Source organism: Vombatus ursinus, unplaced genomic scaffold, assembly GCF_900497805.2.
Source record: "Vombatus ursinus unplaced genomic scaffold, bare-nosed wombat genome assembly UNPS02014789.1, whole genome shotgun sequence".
NCBI lineage: Eukaryota > Metazoa > Chordata > Mammalia > Diprotodontia > Vombatidae > Vombatus > Vombatus ursinus.
In genome coordinates this window covers 13,799,290-13,823,051 of record NW_020954567.1, presented here as the reverse complement: position 1 = coordinate 13,823,051, position 23,762 = coordinate 13,799,290, and the positions used below count along the sequence as shown (strand labels likewise).

At 40.8% G+C, this 23,762-nt stretch overlaps 1 protein-coding gene across 1 annotated transcript in view; it reads right to left on the bottom strand.

The window, feature by feature from the left end:
- The window catches only part of TNN (tenascin N), an 85,374-nt gene that overhangs the window by 42,283 nt on the left and 19,329 nt on the right, over positions 1–23,762 (bottom strand). Inside the window, exons 4-8 of the mRNA XM_027868367.1 lie at positions 23,208–23,471; positions 14,886–15,071; positions 13,849–13,938; positions 3,957–4,220; positions 1,747–2,010 (exon numbers count right to left, since the gene is read on the bottom strand). Of these exons, the coding sequence (XP_027724168.1) occupies positions 1,747–2,010; positions 3,957–4,220; positions 13,849–13,938; positions 14,886–15,071; positions 23,208–23,471 (1,068 nt within the window). The remainder of the gene's footprint in view (positions 1–1,746; positions 2,011–3,956; positions 4,221–13,848; positions 13,939–14,885; positions 15,072–23,207; positions 23,472–23,762) is intronic.

Below are 23,762 nucleotides of genomic sequence, written 5' to 3'. Positions count from 1 at the left end.
AAAAGTTTGGAGAATGATAAACATTGGCACCAAATTATCCATTGGCACCAATCCAGTCTTATGAGTATAGGGTAGAGATAGCAAGTTTCCAGAAATAAAGGACTTAAGAATCATAGGACATGAGAGCTGGAAGGGACCTTATCATCAAAGCACTCTTCAGTCGATAATGTTATTGCTTTCTTGGATTGGGAATGGAAAACAGAACTAAGAGAACAGATGGGCACTTCCTGGATTTATAGCTCCCCAAATCACGAGCAGAATAGTTTCTCCAGAGTAATCTTTTGATCAGCAAAACCACTGGTTAAATGGATCTCTCCTACACCATCCAGGGCACATATTTCTTATTTAAAGACCTTAATAACCCCGACCTCTGTGTTCAGTCTCTTTGGACACCATGCCTCCTCCCACATCCTACAATCTAACCACTTACCAGACATGGTTCCTTCTGTCTTCTGTCTCCATGTCTGATATATACTCCCTTCTTACCTCTACCTCATGGAATTCCTCTCTCTCTTCAAGACAATAATAATAGCTAATATTTATATGGCGCTTACTATGGGCCAAGCACTGTGCTTTATAATTATTGTCTCATTTGTTCCTCACAACCAAGCCGGAAGGCAGGTGTTATTATTATCCCCATTTTACAGATGAGAAAGCTGAGGCAAATAGCACCACCTTCTACATGAAGCTTTTCTTGACTCACTCCCTCAATTAACTACTACTGCTCTCCCTCCCAAAACTACCTTATATTTAACTATCTTGTATTCACTTCTATTTATTCTCTTTATGTTTATTATGCATTTACTCATGTGGAATTAATGTCTCCTCCATTAGAATGTAAGTTCCTTGAGAAGAGAGATTATTTCATTCATTGTATTTGTATCCCCAGACCCTAGCACACTGCATGGTACATTTTTCAGTTGTGCCCAACTCTTTGTGACTCCTTTTGGGGTTTTCTTGGCAAAAGTACTGGAGTGGTTTTCCATTTCCCTCTCCTAATTCATTTTACAGATAAGGAAACCAAGGCAAATAGGGTTAAATGACTTGCCCAGGGTCACACAGCTAGTAAGTGTCTGAGGCCAGAACTTGGCATATAATAGGTGCTTAATAAATGCTTACTAATTGACTTATTGATTGAATTTTATGTAGGACTTCTTTTTTGTGGAGATCGTTACTTTCTTTTCATAAGGATCCTAGAGACAATATACGAGTGTCTCAATAAGGAAACCTTAGTAAAGTTTAACAAGTCTCCTAAAGGGAGATTACTAATGCAAAATATCATCCATTCATATAAACAGACTTTGAGGCCATTTGAACATAACAGTGTAGCCAGTACATGTTGCCATCCTACTGTTTTTCTCAGATCTTTAATACTTTTAAATAGTAAATTATTCCAACTTGCTATCACAGATACCAAACAGCAATAATCTTAAAATTGGCCACCAGGTGGCCACCTGTCAATGAGAAAATGGTGGGGGCAAGGAGCATTTGTTCCCATTGACAAGTGTAGTGAAAAAACCACTGGATTTGCACTTAGAGAACATGGGCATAAAATATTTCTGCCACTTAATAGTTTTGTGATCCTGGACAAATTATTTCACCTCTTGGGCTCGACTTGCTTGTTTTTAAATTGGGATAATAATACTCATTAGCTACAGCTTTGTAAAAAAAAATTTTTTTGAGCACACCATGGACAGAAAAGTGTTACCTAATGTGAGCTAGCAATGGTAACACTTCCTTCCGTACCTGTTGGGGCATTGGTGTTGGCTTTCTTGCTTTCTTGGTTCCCCTTCTCAGCCCAGACGTAGACAGTATAATCCATGCCTGGCCTCAGGCCTGTCAGGATGGTGGAGGTCTTTTCCTTCCCCACTGGTATCTCCATGGTCTCTCCATCAGCAGAGGTATAGCTCACCAGGTACCTATCTATGTCGGCCTGAACTGGGTCCCAGGAGATGGTGGCTGTATCCTCAGTTACACGATCAGTTACCAGATTGGTTGGACTGTCAATTTCTTTAAGATAAATATCCAGGAAGAGAAGTTTAACGTTTATAATTCTGAAAGGCCAGCGTATACACAAATAAGGATTATCTGACCAAAAAAAAAATGTCTAAGTCCATTTTGCTACAGAGTGACTGCATTTTCCCAACCTAAAATTGGGACACGTGGCCAGACAAAAGATAGTCTCACAAAAACCAAGACGTGTTTTTTTTCAAAACCTCATTAGAAGTACTTTCTTTTCATAAAACAAGGACCATCCCAGAAAAACCCAGGATATATTTGCCTTAATTACATGCCAAGAGTTGTGGTGGCTTAAGGCTTTAACCCAGTGGTCTAAAATTCCAAGTGGGAGTTAATATCCTATAATCAGAAGTAGGTCTTTTAGATAAAGTTAACATTCCATTTTTAACTACTAGAACTCTGTCCTCAAATAGTCTTCTTAAAAAGTTTCAATCAATCCCCAGTTTCCTCTACTCCTTATTTTCATGTTATATACTATTTTCATTCCTGTTCTTTGAACTTCAAAGACATTTTAATTTAATGATTCATAATTTTACTAGCATGGGTAATCCTGCCACCAGTACAGATTGCAACCCCTCCAGACCTTAGCACGCAGTCTTAGTGAGTTTCTGTGGCTAAACAACTCATTGCCTGTTGGCTAACCATTTGGTTATGAGCCTCTACAAAATTAATTTGCCTAGACTAGGGCAGTTGTTTACTATTAATTGCTAGGAAATATGAAGATAATTTTAATCAAATATTTGGAGAAGGGGAACCAAAAACAAATTGGAGGTGATCAGAAAAGGCCTGAGACACTTGAGCGGAGCCTTGGATAGAACCCCAGAACATCAAAAAGATGCAGATCAGTCAAAAAGGAGGACGAGGCCAGTCCATAGCAAAAGACTTCTCTGAAGCATGGGATTTGCCCAAATGGTAGCCATATAGCACTTGAAATATTGTTTCTCGTGCCAAATGTCAAATCCTATTCAAAATCAAACACTGAGCTTACAATTTATGTTGATCACAGAGAGAAGTGCATTAACTACAAATGAATCTGTTTTCAGCAACCACCTGTCAAGAAGACCATTTCTTTTTTCTTTGGAAACATAGGTGGTCTCCCTAAGCAGGCTGCCCTGGATTAATAGATGGCGCCAACCAGGGTGGAGGATTGAACAGAGAAAGAATTACATTGCTGCTCCAGAGTGAAGTCCTGTGGTGTCCGTGGGCCTCACTGTTGACTAAATGTCTATAGGAAGGATGTAAGCATGTAGGATTTATGAAAGTTTAAAGGCATATTCAGTACATTTGTTTCTGTCACACTGGAATGCCAACCACCCCCTTATTCTCTAAAAAAGGCCTACATTATATGCACAGTACCCACCAGTCACTGCAAACCACGATAAGCTTTCAACTCTTTTGTCAGCCAAATGTTTCAAGCATTCATGTCCAGAAATAAAATTAGAAAGTGTCAGCTAATTCTAGGAAAATGCTGCATGAACTCACAGTCCAATTAAGTGTGACCTACAATATGGATGGGGAAAAAAAACAACTACGTATGTGCTAACGCTTATTTGAGGATAAAAAGGCAAAATTCAATTATGAAAAGAAATCACGTTTGTTTCTCTGAATATTTTGACACTCCAGCTGTCAAAACTGAGCACCAGTCTCCTGATGCAACATCACCCTTCTCCCTGAGGGAGCTTCTCAGTTTTTATTTTCCTTCTCTCTTTGAGAGAGTCAGTATAATGCAGTTCTCTAAATGTGAAATCTTGAACCATGGGATTCAACACCACTTCCAAAACTGTGTAACTGTGGGCACATAACTTAACTTCTCCAGGCCTGTTCCTTCATCTATAAAGTGGGCCTAAAAAATGCCTGTACCTCATAAGATTATTGTAAGGATGGAATGAAACAAGGACCGTAAAAGCCGTCATATACATGTCAACTACTGTTGTTACCTGTTAAGGCCTTGGTGTTGGCTTTCTTACTCTCTTGGCTCCCCTTCTCAGCCCACACATGGACAGTATACTCCATGCCCGGATTCAAGCCCGTCAGAACGGTGCTGCTCTTATCCTTCCCCACCGGTGTCATCTTGACATCTCCTTCGGTGGAGGTATAGCGTACCACGTATCTATCGATGACAGCCTGGACAGGATCCCAGGAGACAGTGGCCGTATCCTCTGTCACTCGATCAGTCACCACATTGGTGGGACTGTCAATTCCTTAAAAAAAAAACAACACCCGAATGAGGAAAGTTAGCACTAGAGGCATCCTTTGGGGCTGTGGGTGAGGAGAGCTAGCACCAAAATATTCCTTGTCTTAACATTTCTGTCCTTATTTGAAAACTTGCAGGAGGCTTGTGTATGCTTCCCGTTTCTCCCATTTGTTTCATTCCTTTTGCAAGGTACCTCACACTGTCCCATACCCAGACAGGTGCCAAAGGCAGCTAAGTGGCACTGTGAATACAGTATAAGACTTCAAGTCAGGAAGGCCTGAGTTCAAATCTTGCCTCAGACTTAGCAGCTATGTGATCTTGGGCATGTGACCTCGTCTTTCCCGGCCTCAGTTTCTTCATCTGAAAAAAGGGAATAATTACAATACCTAACCTGCAGGGTTGTTGTAAGGATTAAATGAGAAAATACATGGAGAACTCTGCAAATTTTAAAGGGCTATCTAAGTGGGCCTCTTCTAGGGATCCAATGGCCTAAAAAATGTGCTGCACTGACTACTCATACTGTGATGGAGAGCCCCAAGAAAACTCTGGGGGAACCTCCAAGGGCAACCTCCAGAGAATCTGTGGCTATACTCGGTGAAGCCTCCACAACTACATTCAAAAGGATGGTATCTCTGACATCTTTTACAGTACATATCAGAGATGATCAGAGGACCCTTGATTTGCTAGAGTGGGGTGCCCTTCACTGAAGGAAAAGTTCTCTGACCTTTGCTGAACCTCTTTCCCAAACCACAACACTCCATTCCAAGATGGGATGTAGGTCACATCCCCCATGACTGCAGAAACTATATTTAATAGAGAAGCTACCTATATGTTTCAGGTATCCAACCACAGGGTGAAAGGGATAAAAAGAAAGAAGGGAATACTATCTGAGCTGGTATGAATGAAAAGGAAAACATACTCCTTCTCCCTCTTCTTTCCTCCTCTCTCTAATCTAAAGATGGCTACTGATAAGAGCTGTCTCTACTTGGCTTCCACTTCCCCAATACCCAGAAATAAGCGTCTGGCAATAAATAGATGTGGAAAGGTGGATAATTTAGGGTATTTCCATGACAGAATCTTCAAGGAGGAAGGTCATTGCCAGAAGAGGCAAGCTCAGCAACTCTAAAACCATCCAGCATTATATCAAAAAGCTGTGGGTATGATTAAGCAAATTTTCCATTCCAGATCCAAATGCTGGATACTCTTTGAGTAGCTATGGATTCCTGGCCAAGTCGGAGATGAGTAACAGCCGTAGGAGCTGCTAGACAGATTTCTCCCCCATATCCTTCTGCTCTGACCTCCTCCACACATTAAAGAGATAGCCGCCCACCATTTGAAACCACAGACTTAAGCTGGAGCCAGCCTCTGATCAGTCTAGTGAGTGAAAAAAACCCAAAGGTTCAGACATGTGAGACCAACCTTTAGATTTAAAGCTTTCATTTTAATACAGGAAGACATCCTGCTTCTTCAAGGGATAGGGACGGGGACTAGACATGTAATTTCACTGGTATATGGAACTCCTTGGTGAGAAACTCCCTCAGCCAAAACAGGTCAACATCTTCACTGAAACATATTCTTAAAGAATTGCCTAGAGAGTTGAGAGTTTAAGGGACTTGCCTGGAAGGAAATCCAATTTATAAAATTCTGAATTTAAGTAACAGACACGTTAAGAAAGACTTGTGACATTACAAAGGGATGTATCCCAAGATTCTCATAGTGAAAGATTGGACTGTCTACATATTGACAATGGTAATGCCAAGCAGCATATTCTCCTAGGCAAGAAGGCCTGAGTTAACGTGCTCATCCCATAATTTATCTTTCAACCTTTTTCTGTTAGGTAATGATAAATTGCATGGAGCTAATCTTGGAATATTAGGGATTCAAGGGGGGAAAAGTTTCTTGTGCTGGGCCACTAGGAAATAAATGTGGAAGTAAAGGATACTATAGGCCTCTAATTAAAATTCTGTTTCTTTCTAAAAGTGCATAGCAGTATTTTAGGCCAAGGTTTCAGCTGAGCCCAAAGCTGGAGACAGTAGTAACCATGGCCAAGCATTAAAGGCATGCGCTCCGCCAAAGCTTATGCTCCAGGGGCCTAGAAGATGCATCACATGCCATAAGGTGCAGTCTGATGATATCACATAATGTCACTGGGGGGGAAGAGAGTAGCACTGAAGGGGAAAGTTGCCCTTGTCCACATGGGTTCCTATTAGTGCTCTTCTCCACTTGTAAATTCTTTGGATATCTACTCTTCCCATTAACTGTGTGTCCATGTGGGAGAGTGTATCCCAGGTTTATGGGGACAGGTTTTGTTGTTACTTTTCTTACTATGTCATTTCAGTAATGCCTTTTGCTTTGAGTTAATTGTTTCCTTTATCTGACTAGCAAAAAGTAAACACAGTTGGAGACTCATGAACTATATGTTTATGTGTTCTGACTCAAAGAGTACCATGGACCTGGGAAAGTAGTTTACCGAAGGACCCAATCTATAATTCTGGGTTATAGGGGTAGCCATTGGGGATGCTACCATCTAGCTATTTCCTGTGTTCCCATAACAAAACTGATAACTTTCCCCCCACAGATTTCAGTTACATTTCATTATATCTTAAAGAAACTCAGCCACTTGCCTCACCCCTGGGCTACTTGTTTTCCGTTTGTTTCCTACCTTCAGTTCAAAGAATAGTAACTCAGTGGCTGAAAATTTAAATTCTGACCCCCAAGGAAATTGTCAAGATGGTTCTACCACTAACTTATTTTGAATTTATTGAAAAATAGAAAATGCCAACCAACATGAGTCAACTCCTCCTCTAACACAAGAACTGCCTGAAAAGCCTATGTAACATCAACTTTGCTTTCATCATCCATTCTCTTTGCCCAAAAAATAGGAAGCAGTAAGGAAGATAGCTTGGAAGTTTGCAAGCTGGCTGCCACCGAGGAATGTCTTTTTACTCATTCTTGTCATTGGAGGTAAAGATGGATCCTAAGAATAATTGTTCCATCACACCCAAAGGCAAAAAAATACAAACTCGGGCCCTAGCTCCCTAGAGCAAACTAGGGCAGCACTGTGATTAGTAAAGGCCTAAGTTTACTGACCAAAAGTCAAATGAAAGAAAAATCTGACTTTCTTGATCGAGTCCTCCAGCTAATCACTTATTGGTATGCCTTGTGACAGCTGGGCCACCATGGTAACTGAATTCAGTAACAGCTTTGTACTCTCAGTTGCCAATAGATTTTTTTAAATGGTATGAAGAGCTGGCCTACTTACAGAGCCCTCCTTCAGCCTGATTGAAAATCTGAAGCAGCAGTAATTCTATAGAAGTACATGGTCTGCAGAGTCTTGAGCACTGTTTTGCTATTATACATCCAGACTGAGTTAGGACAAAGCACTTGTTATCCCTGGATAAGGCTGGAAAAACTGTGCCCAGCTGTTTTGGGAAAGTGTACCCTCTGTTACTACCCACCATCAGCTTTGAGTCTTCACCATAATGCCTGGTACTTGATGTCCCCAAATAAATACCTATGTGCTATGGTGAATAAACTCTCCATCTGGAGAGTAAACTCTCCATAGCACACAGGTTTTTATTTGACTATGGCATGAAAAACATATGTATTCATAAAACACAATATTAACTAGGATTAAGTTGTATTCTTGTTATTATCTTGAATAGATAATAACTATTGGGGATAGCTAATGGGGTTAATTAAAAATAAACTGGGCCCAAAATTCAACAGGAGCAGAGCAGGCTAGATTGTTCTTTTAATGACCCCAAATCTCTCCCTGAAACAAAGGCTCATCTTTATAATACCAATAAATTCTACCAGTGTTGTATGGGTGGGAGACATGGAACAATACAGTCCCAGAAAAATTTAAAATTAATATATCACTAGAAGACAATGGTGGCTCTGAGTAGGCAGCAGGACATTATGAAGAGAAAATTATGGAGAGGAGTAAAGGATACTGTCAAAGAAATATATGAGTGAAAAAGAAGACAAGAGAAAGAAGGATAATTGATAGACAACATATGTCTTCCACTGGTATCTTCACAATGACAAAAGAAAGTCCATTGGGAGCATTCTCTAATAAAGAAATGGTCAAAGTATGAAAAGGCAGTTTTCAAAGAAAAATTCAAGCTATCAACAACCTTATGGAAAAAATGCTCTAAATTCTAATAATTAGAGAAATGCAAATTAAATCAGCTTTGAGGTTCCCACTACCAGGAAACCTCGTTCTTGCCCAGAGACTCATCAACTACAGCTGAGTCAATAGATACTTCTTTCCCACTTCGGTTCCCCCAGACCCTTTGTTGTAGTGCATGGCCCTGGAACTTTGGCTGGTATGAGCCAGACCAACCTTTTGTTGGTGAGCAATAAAAGCAAAAAAGTTAACATTTTTCCTTTTGAAGGATTTACCTCTGATCACCAGTCCTTAAACTCTGACATGAGCCTTTAATGTCAAAATATGGGGCTAGGAGAGCACACTTATTTGAAAAAAGGAATTTTTTTAGCCAAGAAAATAAGTCTGAAAAGATAATTCTGTTTTTTCAGGTGAAAGATTTGATTAAAAGTGTCCCTTTGCAAAAATACATATTTTTAAGTTGTTTGGTTATTTTTAAAATTAAGCTTAGTTAAATCTTAGTTGGTTGAGTAAAAAATAATGTCCTTAATAATTGAGTATTCAATCATAAAATTCCCTGGGGCAGCTAGGTGGCACAATGAATAGAGCTCCAGTCTTAGAATCAGGAGAACCTGAGTTCTAATCCAGCCTCAGACACTTGACACTTACTAGCTGTGTGACCCTGGGCAAATCACTTAACCTTGATTGCCTCACCCAAAAAAGAAAAAAAAATGTCAAATCTATTTAAAAATAAATAAATAAATAAATATTCCCTGGGTGCTCACCCCAGTGAAATGTTCTCTGCATGCCTCCTGCTGAGAATTGTGTTGGCTGGTGAACATAGCAGGGAGAAAAAGCTGTTTTCTCTCTTAACATCCTTTCCCTGCATTCCCTTGCTATAACATCAGGCACTGGGGTTCTCTACACACACCTTCCCCTTCCCATGATCTGTAGGCTCATGTGGTTCAGACTCCTCAGCCACACTTGAAGGACTGGAGGGCACAAAGCAGAAGGTTTTGGGAGATGACCAGAGGCAGACAGCTCCAGCTGGGAATGCAACCTTTTTCTTTTGTTTTCTCTATGTTTAATAATATGTGGTCAAAAGCTGTTGAGTATCTGAGTCCTGTGAATGAAGGCAGTTGTAACCACAGACAGGAGAGTCCAAGTTTAGAGTGTTGTTGTCCAGTCATTTCAGTTGTCTGACTCTTTGTGACCCCATTTGGGGTTTTCTTGGCAAAAAGACTAGAATGGTTTGCCATTTTCTTCTCCAGCTCATTTTACAGAAGAGGAAACTGAAGCAAACGGGGTGACATGACTTGTCTAGGGTCACACAGCTAATAAGTGTCTGAGGCCAGATTTGAACTCAAGGAGATGAGTCTTCCTGACTCTATGCCTGGTGCTCTACCCACTGCACCACCTAGCTGTCCAGGTTTAGACTGGGGGCTCTAAAGCCATGAAGTTCATACTTCTTAAAATGTTTTGAGCAATATTCCGTGTCACTCCTACCTAAATTCTGAAACTTAACTTCTAGGACAGTGATGGTGAGGGGAGCAGTCTAGGCCTTCGCAAGGTGGGTGCCCTGATTTTTCAAAGGAGATGTTGCATTGTTTTGGGAGGTTTAGCTTATACAATCAAGAGCTGGGGCCTGTGAGGTCTATGGGTGTAGTTCCTATCTACTACGTTACCTGTGGGTGGCTTGAGGTGAATGCCACCTAGTAGCACAACTCACCTATTCCACTCTCTTGCTAGATAATTAAAACATTCACACTGTCTTCCTATAGACTTAAAGAGGCAGCATGAGTGCCATTTTGTACTGCTGCCCCTACTGCAATGCTCCAAAGATCACATGAAACATAATAAGGTGGCACTCTTACATGTAACCTAAACCTGCCAACATAGAATTTCTCCACCTCTTGCCACTAGTTTTGCTATCTGAGGCCAAGTAAAGCAAGTTGAATCCCTCTTCCATATAACAGTCCTCAACATAATTGAAAGCTGTTATCATGCCCCCTTTCTCCTATTCCTTCTACCTTCTCTCACATAGTCAAGTTTTCGTTTCTCTATACTAAATAGTCTTAGTTCCTTCAACCTGGAAATGTAGTCAGGAAGACCTGAGTTCAAATTTGACCTCATACATTTACTAGCTTTACTTCAGCCTAAACCAAGGTTTGGCAACCTATAGCACATAACATCAAAGGAGGCCATGGGAAATGGCTAAGGCAGGTTCTAAATAAGACTTCCTTCTTGGCGCCCCTCCAAGTCACCGTGTAACCTCTTATGTAGCTATCCTATATTCTTCCTTGACTTAAGATACTTGAACTAAACCTTTCTGAGGTACTAAGTAGTAATTAAGATATTAACTAATAAGGCTTAAACTATAATGTCTTCTCTGAAATGTTTGGACTACAAAAGAGAGCCCTTTTAAAAGATTCCTTAGGCCTTTTCAGTGAATATATAGAAACTTGTCAGGTACCTCTGAAAAGTTGCCAATCCCTGACCTACAGAGGTCACAAATAAAAAGCAAAGGTTAACTACATCTCTGTCTGTTCAATTAGAGGGATTCTAGTATAAGATGTAGCCTACTTAAATAGCAGGTAAGGGTCAAGGATAAGAGTACATTTTTATCGATGACTTTATAGAAGGCCAAGAAGAAAAAATAATGTCATCTAATCACCGACTCATCCAAATAAGGAAATATGGCCCATTTTTTGTTAGAAATAGAATAGGACAGATTTAATGTTGAAGCCATTATCATCCTCCTTCCCTACATGAAAGTATAAGAAAGGACAAAGATTTGAAATCCTGATATAATGCAGGTAGGTCATTGGGACAAGGGGTTCATTAATTCACATCAGTGAATTAATTCACATTCATTAATTCATATCCTTCCTAACACTAAGTTATCAGAAAACTCAGGCACATGTTTTAGGTACTATGAATTAAGGCACTCTAGAGGGATTATCTGCCTGAAACTGAATCTGAGCCGATATGGTCTGATTGAAGTATTCTAAAGTCTATCCAAAGCCAGAGTTGTCAATACTATCTAAGTTGCTGATGGAGCCAGGGCAGGCTTGTGAGAACCAAAGCGGTGTCTCTGGCATGTATCAGAGATTAAGATAGAATTATAGCTTCTTATTTGGCAGTGGGGAGCTATGACATCATTGTATCTCCCTAAGAAAATGTTTAACGATTCCAAAAGTTTAAAAAGAAAAATAATGTGGTCTTGGACTGATTTTTTTCCCATCACATTTCAGTTCTGAAGAACTCAAAATGGCAGCTTTTCTGAGCAGTTGGTGGTGGTTTTTATGGGAGGTTTTAGTCAGAGATTTTATGAATGTGAACAGCCTATATGTGAGTCCTCAAGAAAAAGCCATAGAAATTGTATCAATTAATAAAAATTGATTGTCTCTAAGGCTCTGAGGAAGAAATTTCACCAATCAGAATATTGGTCTGCATTTTTACTTGCTGCTTTGAGCACTCGCCTGATTCTGAGTGTTGGTCTCATTTTTCGACAGGCAGATGCTAAATTGTCTTCTAATGATCAATCAATCAAACCCTTTCCTTTCATACTCCTGCTTTAACTAATAATTCAAACAGAAAAATACCTGAACTGTGCCATTTGCTCTCTCATTCTTGCATGTGCTACCCTTGAATTCCAAGTATTTTTACTTCCTAGTCTGAAGACAAAAGTTTGTAGAAACTGACTTTTCATATTAAGAAAAATGAATTGGATTAGTATTAATTAATGATCCTACTAAATTTGTGGATTTCTTTTCAAATCCACTTTCATCTTTTTTTTTAATTGTGCAGATGAAAAATGTAATCCCAGTTTGTTTTGAATCCAATTCTTTTTGCCATGCTTTTGAGATCTAGCTTCTTTCAGCTCTGTGATTCAACAAAAAGTTAACTGAACAAATATTAGTGAAGCAATAGTGAAGCTAGGCCCTTCACTAGGCAATATAGGGAGCACAAAGATGAATAAGACACGGACCCTCAGCTTGAGGAGTTTACAGTTTCATCGCAAAAACAGGGCTTGAAAAGTGAAGTAAAAGACAGTGTGGCATTAATAAATACCCAGAGAACTCTGATCACTGTGGGGCTAGAGCAGCTTCATGGAGTAAATAAAATGTGAGCGAGGCTTTGTAGGATGGATAACACTGGGATAAAAAAGCTTTCCAGGCCAGAGGAACAACTTAAGGAAAAACAGAGTCAAGAATGAACAAGTCATATCTAAGGACAGTGAAAAGACCAGCCCAACTCTATTGGGAAACAATGGGAGATAAATATGGAAAGGCATGATGGAGCCAGATTATTAGGAGCCTTGAATGAAGTCGTGGGAGTGGGAAATGACAAATAAAAGTGATAGCAATAATGGTACCAACCTCCATGCCCAGGGCCCATTGCTTTCCATATTTTCCCACTTAACTTCAGTTGACATGAAATGTTTAGAGCAGTTCTCCTAAACTATGATACGTTGGTTAATGGATAAACAAGATGGAGCCTGATAGCTTTTGCAGTGTTGTCTTCATTCTTCTTCTAACAACCTTTCTCTCTCCTCCCTGCTGTCAGTTTCTGGTATAAGGAATCTGAGTCAATTGTAGGTGGATACACATATAAAGCATAGAGAAGCAGTGGAGGGTAAAACCAGCTTAAAGGAAACTTGACAAGACATTCTACAAAGCAAAGGAATCTCAGGCATATTAAAATAAACAGAGGAGAAAGTAGATGAAAAATGGAAAACATCTATAGAGATAACTCTAACAAACTTCTCACAATCAAGGACAGTGTAACTACATTTGGATTCTAACATCACAGTTTCAAATGTGTCTATAACAGAGATAGAAATGACACTAAAGAGAACAAAAATGGTGAAACCCACTGGGATAGACCTAACATATGTACAGAAAATCTGATGGAGGCAGCACAGCTGTGAAGACATTGAGGAATTGATATACAAAGTTATCTGAAGAAAAGGAAGATACCAAAAACACAGGAGGAAAAAAATCTCAGACCAAAAAAATGGTGACTGAGAAAGTGACTACCAACTTACATGCCTACTTTCCCACCTATACAAAATATTTATGATTATCATCTATACCCAAATCCAGGCCACCCTTGATGAAGGTATTATTGGTGTGGAACAAGCAAATTTTTTGCAAGTGGTATTCAACAATGAACCAATGTTACATGGTGGCAAAAGTCTTGGAGATGATCGATTGATCAAAAACTGGTCAAATAAGCAGTCAAGCCATCAGAAACAACCTTTTTCTCCAAGACCCTCAGCATTGAGGAGATTGCTGTGACCATGAAATTTTTCACTAAAAAAACTAAGTCTGCCTCCCTCCACCCACCCACCCAAATAGATGTCTGTCCAGAAAGGGAAAATGTCTTCCCATAAACTAATTTTTCCGTACTTCTCATAGGACTTAGAATTTTTATCTAGAGAGAAGGGAAAATAGCCAAAAGAAACATCGTGAGGAGAGGTAGAATTAAAATCTGAGAACACTTCCCAAGGAGCCCTTACCAGTTTTGCCACTCAGGGAAATTGGTTTGCCTTCCAGCCCACCTCTCATGGGTATCACAGTGATCTTGTAATCAGTCCCAGGCTGCAAACCTAGAAAGGAACCAGCAGGAGTAGCATTACGGATTACTGAGAACAGCTCCATTCAATGTAGCCCCACTCCTAACTCCTGGGCCAGAAGTCCCAGAGGTTGTCCAGGTTTCCTCTGGACCAGTAGCAAATGATACTAAGCTTTTCCTTTGAGTACACATCTAAGAGCTGATCCTAGTGCAGTCAGGAGTGGTCCATAAAGAATTCCTTTATTTAGTGGCCTGCCATTCAGAAGATGTGCAGTCAGAGGGGTAAGGTCACTTTTATGACAGAATAAAGCTAATTGGATTTTCTCCATTTGGGGGAAGAAAACCAGTAGGGACCAACGCTTGCTTCCTGATTTGATCTGTGGTCACAAGTGGCTGTCTAATAATTGAAAAACACTCCTTCTGAAAGGGTTTTTCCCTCTCAGTCCAAGACTTTCAATGGCTACTCAGCCACTAGGGCAGCTCAACTGTCAATAATTCTTGGGATGGGAAGTCAGATTCAGTAGATTAAATATGCACACATGGACACACACACACACACACACACACACACACACACACACTCATGAGAAAGGAATCCTTGCCAGCAATCAGATCCATTTTCAGAAGTAAGCAGCAGAGCCAGGATTAGATCATCTCAGACTACATCTCCCACTGAAACCTTGTAAACAGGCAGATATGAGAGAAGGTAGTCATTAGTAGAATATTGGGGCCGGATCTGAAAGCCAGAGGTTCTAGCTTGGTCAGGAAGTTTATGATGTCTAAGGAATTCGGGGATGAGATTTCAAGCGTACCTGGTACTCTCTGTGAGGTGCCTGAGTTACTGAGAAGTAGGCTTCCCAGAAGTAGACTCAACCTCAGAGATACCAATTCTCTCTTCTCCCATAGTTCCCTAAGCCTTTGTGCTGGACGTCATGCCCCACACCGAGTTAAAGTTCCATCAGCATTTTAAACTTCTCTTACCTGTGATGTCATATCTGCTCTTGGGGTCATTGCTCTTGGGCACGGTCACCTCCTTCACCTCCTGCCCTTCTAAGGTGCCATACCTGAGTTTGTAATAATCCACCTCCACAGGCGGGTTCTCCCATTCCACATCCAGGGAGTACTCTGTCTCATCGGTCACCCAAGCAGTGCCATTCACAGGCACGTCTAGAGTAGAAGTAAAGGAAAGGAGAAAACAAATAAAAAGGGAATAAGATGAAGAGACGTGAGTAGATCTCCCACCAAGACTTCTCCCAAGTTTTGTGTGTGAAGTATTGAACACCACCTCTCTGACCACTTGCAACAGAGACCTGGAGGTTGCACATGTTACCAGACACTTGACACTTACTAGCTGTGTGACCCTGGGCAAGTCACTTAACCCCGACTGCCTCACCAAAAAGAAAGAAAAAAAAAGATGCACGTGTTAATTGGATAGAAGAGCTTGGGGTTAGACTTTCTCCTCTTTCCTGTTCACTTCCAGTCCTATTCCTTCACCAATAGACATTTGCCTTGAAACCCTCAATTCTCTCCATGCCCAGTATGCCAGGCAGCCTTCCAAGAGCCGCAGTCAAGAAACAAGGGCTGATACACAGTACTTTGACACAGTGGCCAGATTTCCTTGTGTTTACATACTTGTCTCTGCCTCTGCTTTCACAGAACTGGCTACAGGACATGAGGTCCAGACACCTTGATAAAGCAGTTTCAGAATTAACTTGGGGAAGTCTAAGACATTTCCTATTGAATACCTCTATAGCAACCTGACCACACATTTCCTCAGCTTTTCCAGTTCCATTGTCCTCTTCTACCCTACTTCAGCTGCCGTAATCAACCAATCAATAAGCACTTTTAAAGTCTGAACGGAAGGCCCTGCACTAGATTCCAGGAACATAAAGATAAAAATGAAATAATATTTGCCCTATGGATCTTATATTCTATCAGGAGAGATAAAATGTGCACATGGAAGTATTTATAAAATACATACAACATAACATAATACAACATAACAAAACATACTGAGCCCTAGCAGCTCAGAGAATCAAGGAGGTAAAGGGTAAATGGGGGGGGCAGTTAGGGGGTGCCATAGTGCACAGAGGGCCGGGCCTGGAGTCAGGAAGATTCATCTTCCTGAGTTCAAATCCAGCCTTAAACACTTACTAGCTGTGTGACCCTGGGCAAGTCACTCAACTTTGTTTGCCTCAGTTTCCTCATCTGTAAAATGAACTGGAGAGGGAAATGGTAAAAACCACTCCAGTATCTCTGCCAAGAAAATCCCAAAGGGGGTCACAAACAGTTGGACACCAGTAAAACAACAACAACAAAAGAGTAAATGTACTCTTGGCACACAGGATGCATGCAACAATCCTTCTCTAGGAATTCCTTATTCCTTGTCCTCTTCTCAAACCTTTAATGTGGAGGTTTAACAAGGTTCTGTGCAAAAGTAAAGAGTCAAATCTTAGATCTTGCCACTCTTGGGACTGTCTGGTCTCCCAGACTCAGAATAATTTCAAATTCCACAACAAACATTAAATTCATTCTTTGCCCTCGTTCTCACCTTTAATCCCTTGCCCCATCCCTTGCTAGTCTGAATAATCAAATTTCCCCACTCCTCTGCTAGGAATGCTGAATGTCACTAGAGAAAGTCATAAAATTGAGCTGATTTCACCCTCTATAAACTTATGCTATATAGCTTCAATTGGCTTCTCACTGTGGCTCAACCATCCTTCAGTCTTAACCTTATTGACTCATTTCATGCCCCACAGATGCTGTGCCAATTATTTTCCTTCCCTCACAAATACAGCCCAACACTTAGTACACAGATGATTTAGCCTTCTACTTACTTCACTAAGAAGATTAAAGCAATTTCACATGAACTCCCTCAGCTCCCCACCTCCTATATTTCCAAGCATTTCTCATCATGATCCCTCATTCTCTCTTCCTCCTTTCTCTTCCTGTCCCATCCCTACTGCCTTTTCCAAAAACATTCCCCAGGGATTGTCTTTCATTTCTCCTCCACTGGCTTCTTCCCAACCCTCTAACAAATGCACTCATCTCACCACAATCTTAAAACAGTCATCTCTTTATCTTCTACTCCATCAAGCTATAATCCCATCTCCTTTCTCCCTCTTTACTGCTAAATTTCTTGAAAAAGTTGCATACACCCCACTTCCTCACTACCCATTTCCCAAACTTTTGCAACCTAGCTTCTGCCCCCCCACTCTACTGTAAATATCTCCAAAAGGTCACTAGTTCTTATTGTCCATGTGATAGTAGGCAAATAACAATATTTCTGTGCCTCCACTTTCTCATTTGTATGTAATGGGGCTTTTGGAGCATACCCAGATCATCTAACATAGGGGGAGTCTCTAAGGGGACTTGCCTGAGAATGTCTAGATTCCCTAACATGGAGGCCCTCCTCCTTTGATGGGTTATGGAACCTGAACAGCCCAGAAAAGGATGTGATCTTAAAGTGAGTAAGACTGAGACAATCCATCTCTTTCTGTCTCACACTCTTTCTTGCTGTGTCCAGAGAGTGAAGGTCACAGCTCACCCAAGGCCCAGGAGTCACGAATTAAAGCTGTGAGAAGGGAAGGACTTCTTTCCCCTGTTCTCTCTCTCTCTTCTACCCTGGCTTTAAGAAATGAGTCTGGGGGTGTTTGTTTCCATTTTCTTTCATTTGTCTTTCTCAGTTTCAGGTGCCAGTGGTGATCCCACTGGACATGGGAGCCCAAGCCATGGTAGCCAGGACTATAGGCAGGATGGTACAGCCTGCTAGCCTGGCAGGGAAGCCTGGTGAAGCCAGGGTGTCTGGAACTCAAGCCAGAGGGAGGTTTTGGATTTGGAACTGGGAGTGTGCTCTATAGGAACAGAGCTAAACTATGAACGTAATCCCGTGCCCATCCCCAGAGAGTGAAGTGGTATAAAGGGAGGAGATTCTGCCTCCTACAGATTGGGAGAGTCAGTCTGTATATTTGTGATTATACCTTTAAAGTAAATATTTCTTTGTAAAAGCTAGTATGATTGTTAAGTTGCTAAATGGAATCGGGATGCAAGGGACCCACCCCTTATATTTGGGGGAACACCATCAGTGGAGTCTGGAGTCATTTGCAGAGATCATAGACACCCTCCAAAACCTTTTCCTTTAAAGGTATCAAAGAGTCCAGGAGGAGTTGTGAAATGTGACCTACCTGGCCTTCATGCAATGGGGGCTAGGGTAGTAGTACTACATGTAAAGTGAGGGGGTTGGGCTACATGACCTCTAAGTCCCCTTTCAGCTCTCAAATCCTATCATCCTATGATCTAATGATCATTACCAAAATTGTTATTACCAATGGCATTTTTCTAATCCTCACTATCCTTTTCTTCTCCAGAGCTTTGGAAACTGTTGATCCCCCTCTCTAGCTCCATGCTCCCTCCTCTGATTGCAGAGACACCACATCTCCTCGTTCTTCTGCCCTTTTAACCATTCTTTCTCTGCCCCACCCTTTAATGTATATGTTTCCCAATGGTCTGTCCTTAGCCCTTTTCACTTCAGTCTCTGCACCCTTTCCCTTGTCTATTGAATTCATTACAACGATATCATGACTATTAAGTCCATATATGCAGTCCTGACTTCTCCTTACCCGCATATCTAGAATCACAGAATTTAAGGGTTGGGAAGGACCTCAGTAGCCATTTACTCCAACCCACACCCAAAAGGAATCCTAGTTTAACATACCTGGTGAGAGGTTGGCCTCTGCTCGAAGGTTACCAAGGTAGAAGAACCTATCACCAATCAATTGCCAAGTCCTATTGGCTCCACCTCCACATCTCTTGGATTTCTCCCTTACTCGGCTGCCACTAGCCTTATAAAAATCCTCATTATCACCTGCCTGTACTATTGTAATAGTCTTCCAGACTTCATTATCTATCCTCCCCACCAATCCATTCCTCATATCACTGCCATAATAATCTTTCATTTACATAAATTGAGTCATATTATACCTCTGCTCAAAATTCCCACAGTAGGAATAAAGTTCAAATTCATTTTCCTAGCATTCAAGACCCTCCAAATCTTGTACCAGCCTATCTTCCTATTCTTATGTCATATTTCTTTCCTCCACGCACTCTATGCTCCCCACACAAGTCTCTTACTTCCCTGTTCCAATTGCCTTTGCTTACCCTGATACCTATCCCCCTCTTCATCTGCTGAATTTCTGTCAATTCTTTAAATTGTAACACAAGTCCCCAAGCCTTCCCCGGTTCCCTTCTTCATTCATTCATTCATTTATTCAGTCAGTCAGTCAATAAGCATTTACCAAGTGCTATCTGCCAGACATTGTGCAAGGCAGAAAACAATATGTATATAGAAAATTAAATACAAAATACATACAAAGTCATAGGGAAGGGCAACACTAACAACAGGGACATTGAGATGGGCTTCCTATAAGAGACAGAGCTTGAGCTGAGCTTGGGAGGAAACCAGGGATTCTACTAGATATGAGAAGAGAGTGTATTCCAACCATGGAGGCCAACCTTTGACAAAGCAGAGAAGCCAGAGATAGGATGTAACAAACAGGACAGTTGAGGTCAAAATTATTTTCATAATAATACGAAGATGTCTTAATTTCAAATTAGCTGTTGATCTGATTAGATCTAATAGAAATTGATGGATACGATTCACATAAACAAAAACTCTTGGGGGAAGATCCTCAACAGTTTTTAAGAATGCAAAGGAGTCCTAAGTCCAAAAAATTTGAGAATTGCTGCTGTAGCTAACTCCCAATGAGGACACTCCTTCTGCAAATGTAGATTAGCACCTTCTCTGATCATGGTCATACAAACAACACGCGTCAGTGATAGGATTTGAACCCAGGCCTTCTGAACTCTGAAGGTATACTCAATAACATACTGTCTGACTACATTATGAAGGGCTTCAAAAACCAAACAGAAGACTTTTTATTTTATCCTAGAGGCTGCTGCTGTTTGTCCTTTGTCCTCGAAAAGGACCATGACATCAAGGGAGGAGATGCCATGACACACAAGTGAATTGGATTTAAGTGAAGGAGGGCTGTGCAAAGTCAAGGCTTCTTGAATAGGAGAGTGACATCGTCAGATGCTTTAGAAATAACACTTTGATAGGCTGGATTGAAAGGAGAAGGCCCTGGTGGCCGACAAGCAATTAGAAGACGATTAAAATAGCCTGGACTAGGGATAATGAAGGCCTGAACATGGATGGTTGCTGAGAAAGTGGAGAGGAGATGGATGCCAGAGATGCAAGATTTGGCAATTGATTGGAGGTGGGAGTAAAAAATGCAGAAGAGATGAGAAGAAAATATAATTCCTTCCTTTCTTCACAGAGGTAGGAGAGTATGGGTTTAGAACATGACATATACTGTCAGAATCAGTAACTTTTGCTAAACTGTTTTTTTCCTCTTTTGTTGTTGTTTATTACATAGAATGGTTCACCAAGTCAGGGTAGAGGGAAAGATGTATTAGAAATTAAGGTGACATAAAAAATATATAAATAATTTTTATGTAAAAATTTTTTCTTAGAGATTTGACCTAAGGGGGAAAAACTTGAGATGATTCCAGGGAAGACTAATGAAAAAGGTTATGAAAGAAGGATAAGTTTGAAGAAATTGGGATGATTTTTCAAACAGGATAGCAGAAACTTAATAATTATATTTAAAAACATTTTAGAAAAAGTGACTCCCAGGCCAAATTCTCCCTGAGGACAAAACCAGAGAAAATGGGCTTAACTTGAATCAGGAGAGACATAAAGACAAATTTCATGGTTAGGGAATTTTATGAGTTTTTGGAGCAAGGAAGATTACTTAAACCTTCTTCCTCTTAAGATCTTTGAGAAATAGATTGCTACTCATTAGTTGAAAATGGTCGAAGTGCCACCTACTCTGCCTGAAACCAAGGATAGCAACCAAACAGTTTTAAGATGCTGTTTAATCATTCTTAAACGAACACTTTGTTATCTCCTAGCTATTTCAAGGGGGGGGGCATAATAACAGGCTTCTCCCTTCATCTTGACTTACTTCCAGGGTAAGTGACTAGTCTTTCTCACCCTCAGTTTCCTCTTCTGTAAAATGGTATAATAATAACACCTGCCTCACAAGGTTGTTGCAAGAATCATATGAGATAATGTATGTAAAGAGCTTTAAGCACCATATAAATGCTAGCTATTATTATTGTTATAAATAATATTGAATTAGCCTCCAATTCAAGCTGCCTTCCTCAAGTCTCTCCCTCTTCAGTCCATTCCCACATAACCAGAAAATGATATTTAGAATTGGAAGGGACCTCAGAAGTCATACAGTCCAACCCCCTCAATGTACAGATGAAGAAGGAACTGAGGTCGAATGACTTACCTAAGGTCACACAAGGCATAAGAATAAGAGACAGGATCTAACCCAGATCCTCTGACTTCACAGTTTGTGTTCTTTCCATGATAGAATGGACTATATTGTTCAAGTCCTTTAGAACTTGGCTCTAACCTACCTTTCTAAGTCTTATTTATTAGAAATTGCTCCCCTTCAAGTGTTCTACAGCCTAACTGGAACTTTTTTCTGTTCCTCTCAAAATGAAATCCCACTTTCTATCTCCTTATCTCTGCACAAGCTGTCCCCTATGCCAGGAACACAGTCCTTCCTCTCCTCTGCTTCTTGGAATTCCCAGTTTCCTTCAGAACTTGGCTCAACATGAGGTTTTCCTGACCTTTCCAACCACTAGTACTCTTTCCTTGTTGACTTTGTATTTTTCATATACATATAATACATATGGGTTTATATATATGTACATTTATATGAGTACATATGTGTGTATGCATACACTGTGTATATACATGTATGTATATATGTATATACACATATGTGTATATATACAAATATAAATATATGTATGTACTTTTATATGTCTCCCCAATAGAATATAAACTCCTTGAGGGCAGGAACTACTTCATCTTTTTCTTTTGTATTCTCAGCACCCACTACAGTGCTTATCACACAGTAGGTGCTTAATAAATGCTTATCAATCAATTGATTGCCACCTAGGAAGATGAGTCACTTGAATCTCCAGTCCTCTTTCTTGTTAATAATTTGTAGTAACTGAGAAGAACAAATTCCACACCAGGGGTTGCCAAGTCACTCAATGCTTATTTTTCCTTTTTTCTCCCAAGGTAAGATTCATGCTAGGATGCCTCATTGAGTCATGGTGACATGACAATGACCCTGTAAAGCTCTGCCAGCTAAGCATAAGCTCTGGTAAGTCTTACCAAACTGGACAGGTTTTGGGCTTTGGCCTAGCAACAGACTGTGCCTGGTATCTGAGGACCAGCCTAATTAAGTTTGGAGAAGGCTGGTGATCAGATGAAGAATTTTTCAGTCTCAAGAACTCATGAAGACTATCTACCAAGGCCAATAATGGTTGGTCTCCTGTGGTCATGCCTACCTTGATTGCCTTCATAAATCCTTGAAGTAAGTCAAATTAGGCAGCACTTAAGTCTTCTGCCTAACAGTGTTATGCATGGGGTGGCTGAACTTTGACCTCAAATCTAGGTGTGACTCAGGAGCTGCTTGGGCCCTCCAGTACCAAACCACAACTGAGGAGGACCCAAGAAGGCCACAGTCACTCAAGAAGTTGAGGGCATAGGATCTGGGGTTTGATGTTCTAAGATCCCTTGGGGATCTCAAGGTACTCCAAGAAGTTTCATTGGGTATGGGAAGCTGGTAAGTTGTAGGGAACAAATCCCACCTCCCTTGCCCTCCCAACATTAAGATGCTACAGGCTTTCCAAGGCTTACCCAATTCAAAACCTCACAAGTTAGTCCCAGAGGCAACCTTTACACTGTCATGGATCACTCTGGCATTCTGGTGAAAACTATGTACCCTTCTCAGAATAATGTTTCTAAATGCATAAAATAAGATACAGAGGAATACAACAGAAAACAATTATCTTGAAATGCATTTATCAAAATACCTTTTAAAACAAGTTCATAGATCCCAGGTTAAGAACCCCTGCTGTAGAACTACCTTGGAATTTAGGCACAGGTCAGGACACTCAACTGCCTAAATGTGGGAGCCAGATAGTAAAATCTATATTGATCTAAGGGTAATTGACCAGTGCCTGACACATAGTAAGGGCTTAATAAATGTCTTATCTGTCCGTCTGTCTGTCTGTCTGTCTGTATCTATCCAGCACTTACTTTGTCGGCTGCTAACAGATGCAAAGATATGGTTTGGATGATTTTTCATCTGGTTCGGGGGTAGAGGGCAGAGTGAGGGTCTTCTCATGGCCTGTCATCCCTATGTCCCTTACCTGTAGAGGCCAGCAGATGCTGTGGGTTACTGGAAATCCCCTTTTTCACATTGCGTAAGTTGATAATGTACTTGGTGCTGGGCTGCAGGTTGTGAATGTCATAACTTAGCTGATCTTTGGGGACTTTAACCTGCTTCATTGAAGTATCCACCCCCAGGGGATAGTAGCTGAGCAGGTAATGGTCTACATCCACTTCTGGATCCCAATGCACCAGCAGAGAGTCCTCTGTGCTTTTGAGTAGCTGCAGACTCTGGGGAGTGGGAACTAGAAACAAAAGGAGGGTGGAGAGACAGAGGAATCCATCAGTATGGATTTATTAAGCTGCTCCCAAGTCCTCAGTCCTTTCCTGGAGGCTAGGGGACAACCCAGGAAGGTAACCGAGGAAGGCAAGTGATGTCGAAAAACAAGGGACATGATAGTCCCAGCGTACTTTGCCATGGTCAGACCACATCTAGAGTATTATATACAGTTTCAGGCACCACATTTTAAGAAGAACATTGACAAACTGGAGAGGGAGGGAGGGAGGGAGGGAGGAAGGAAGGAAGGAAGGAAGGA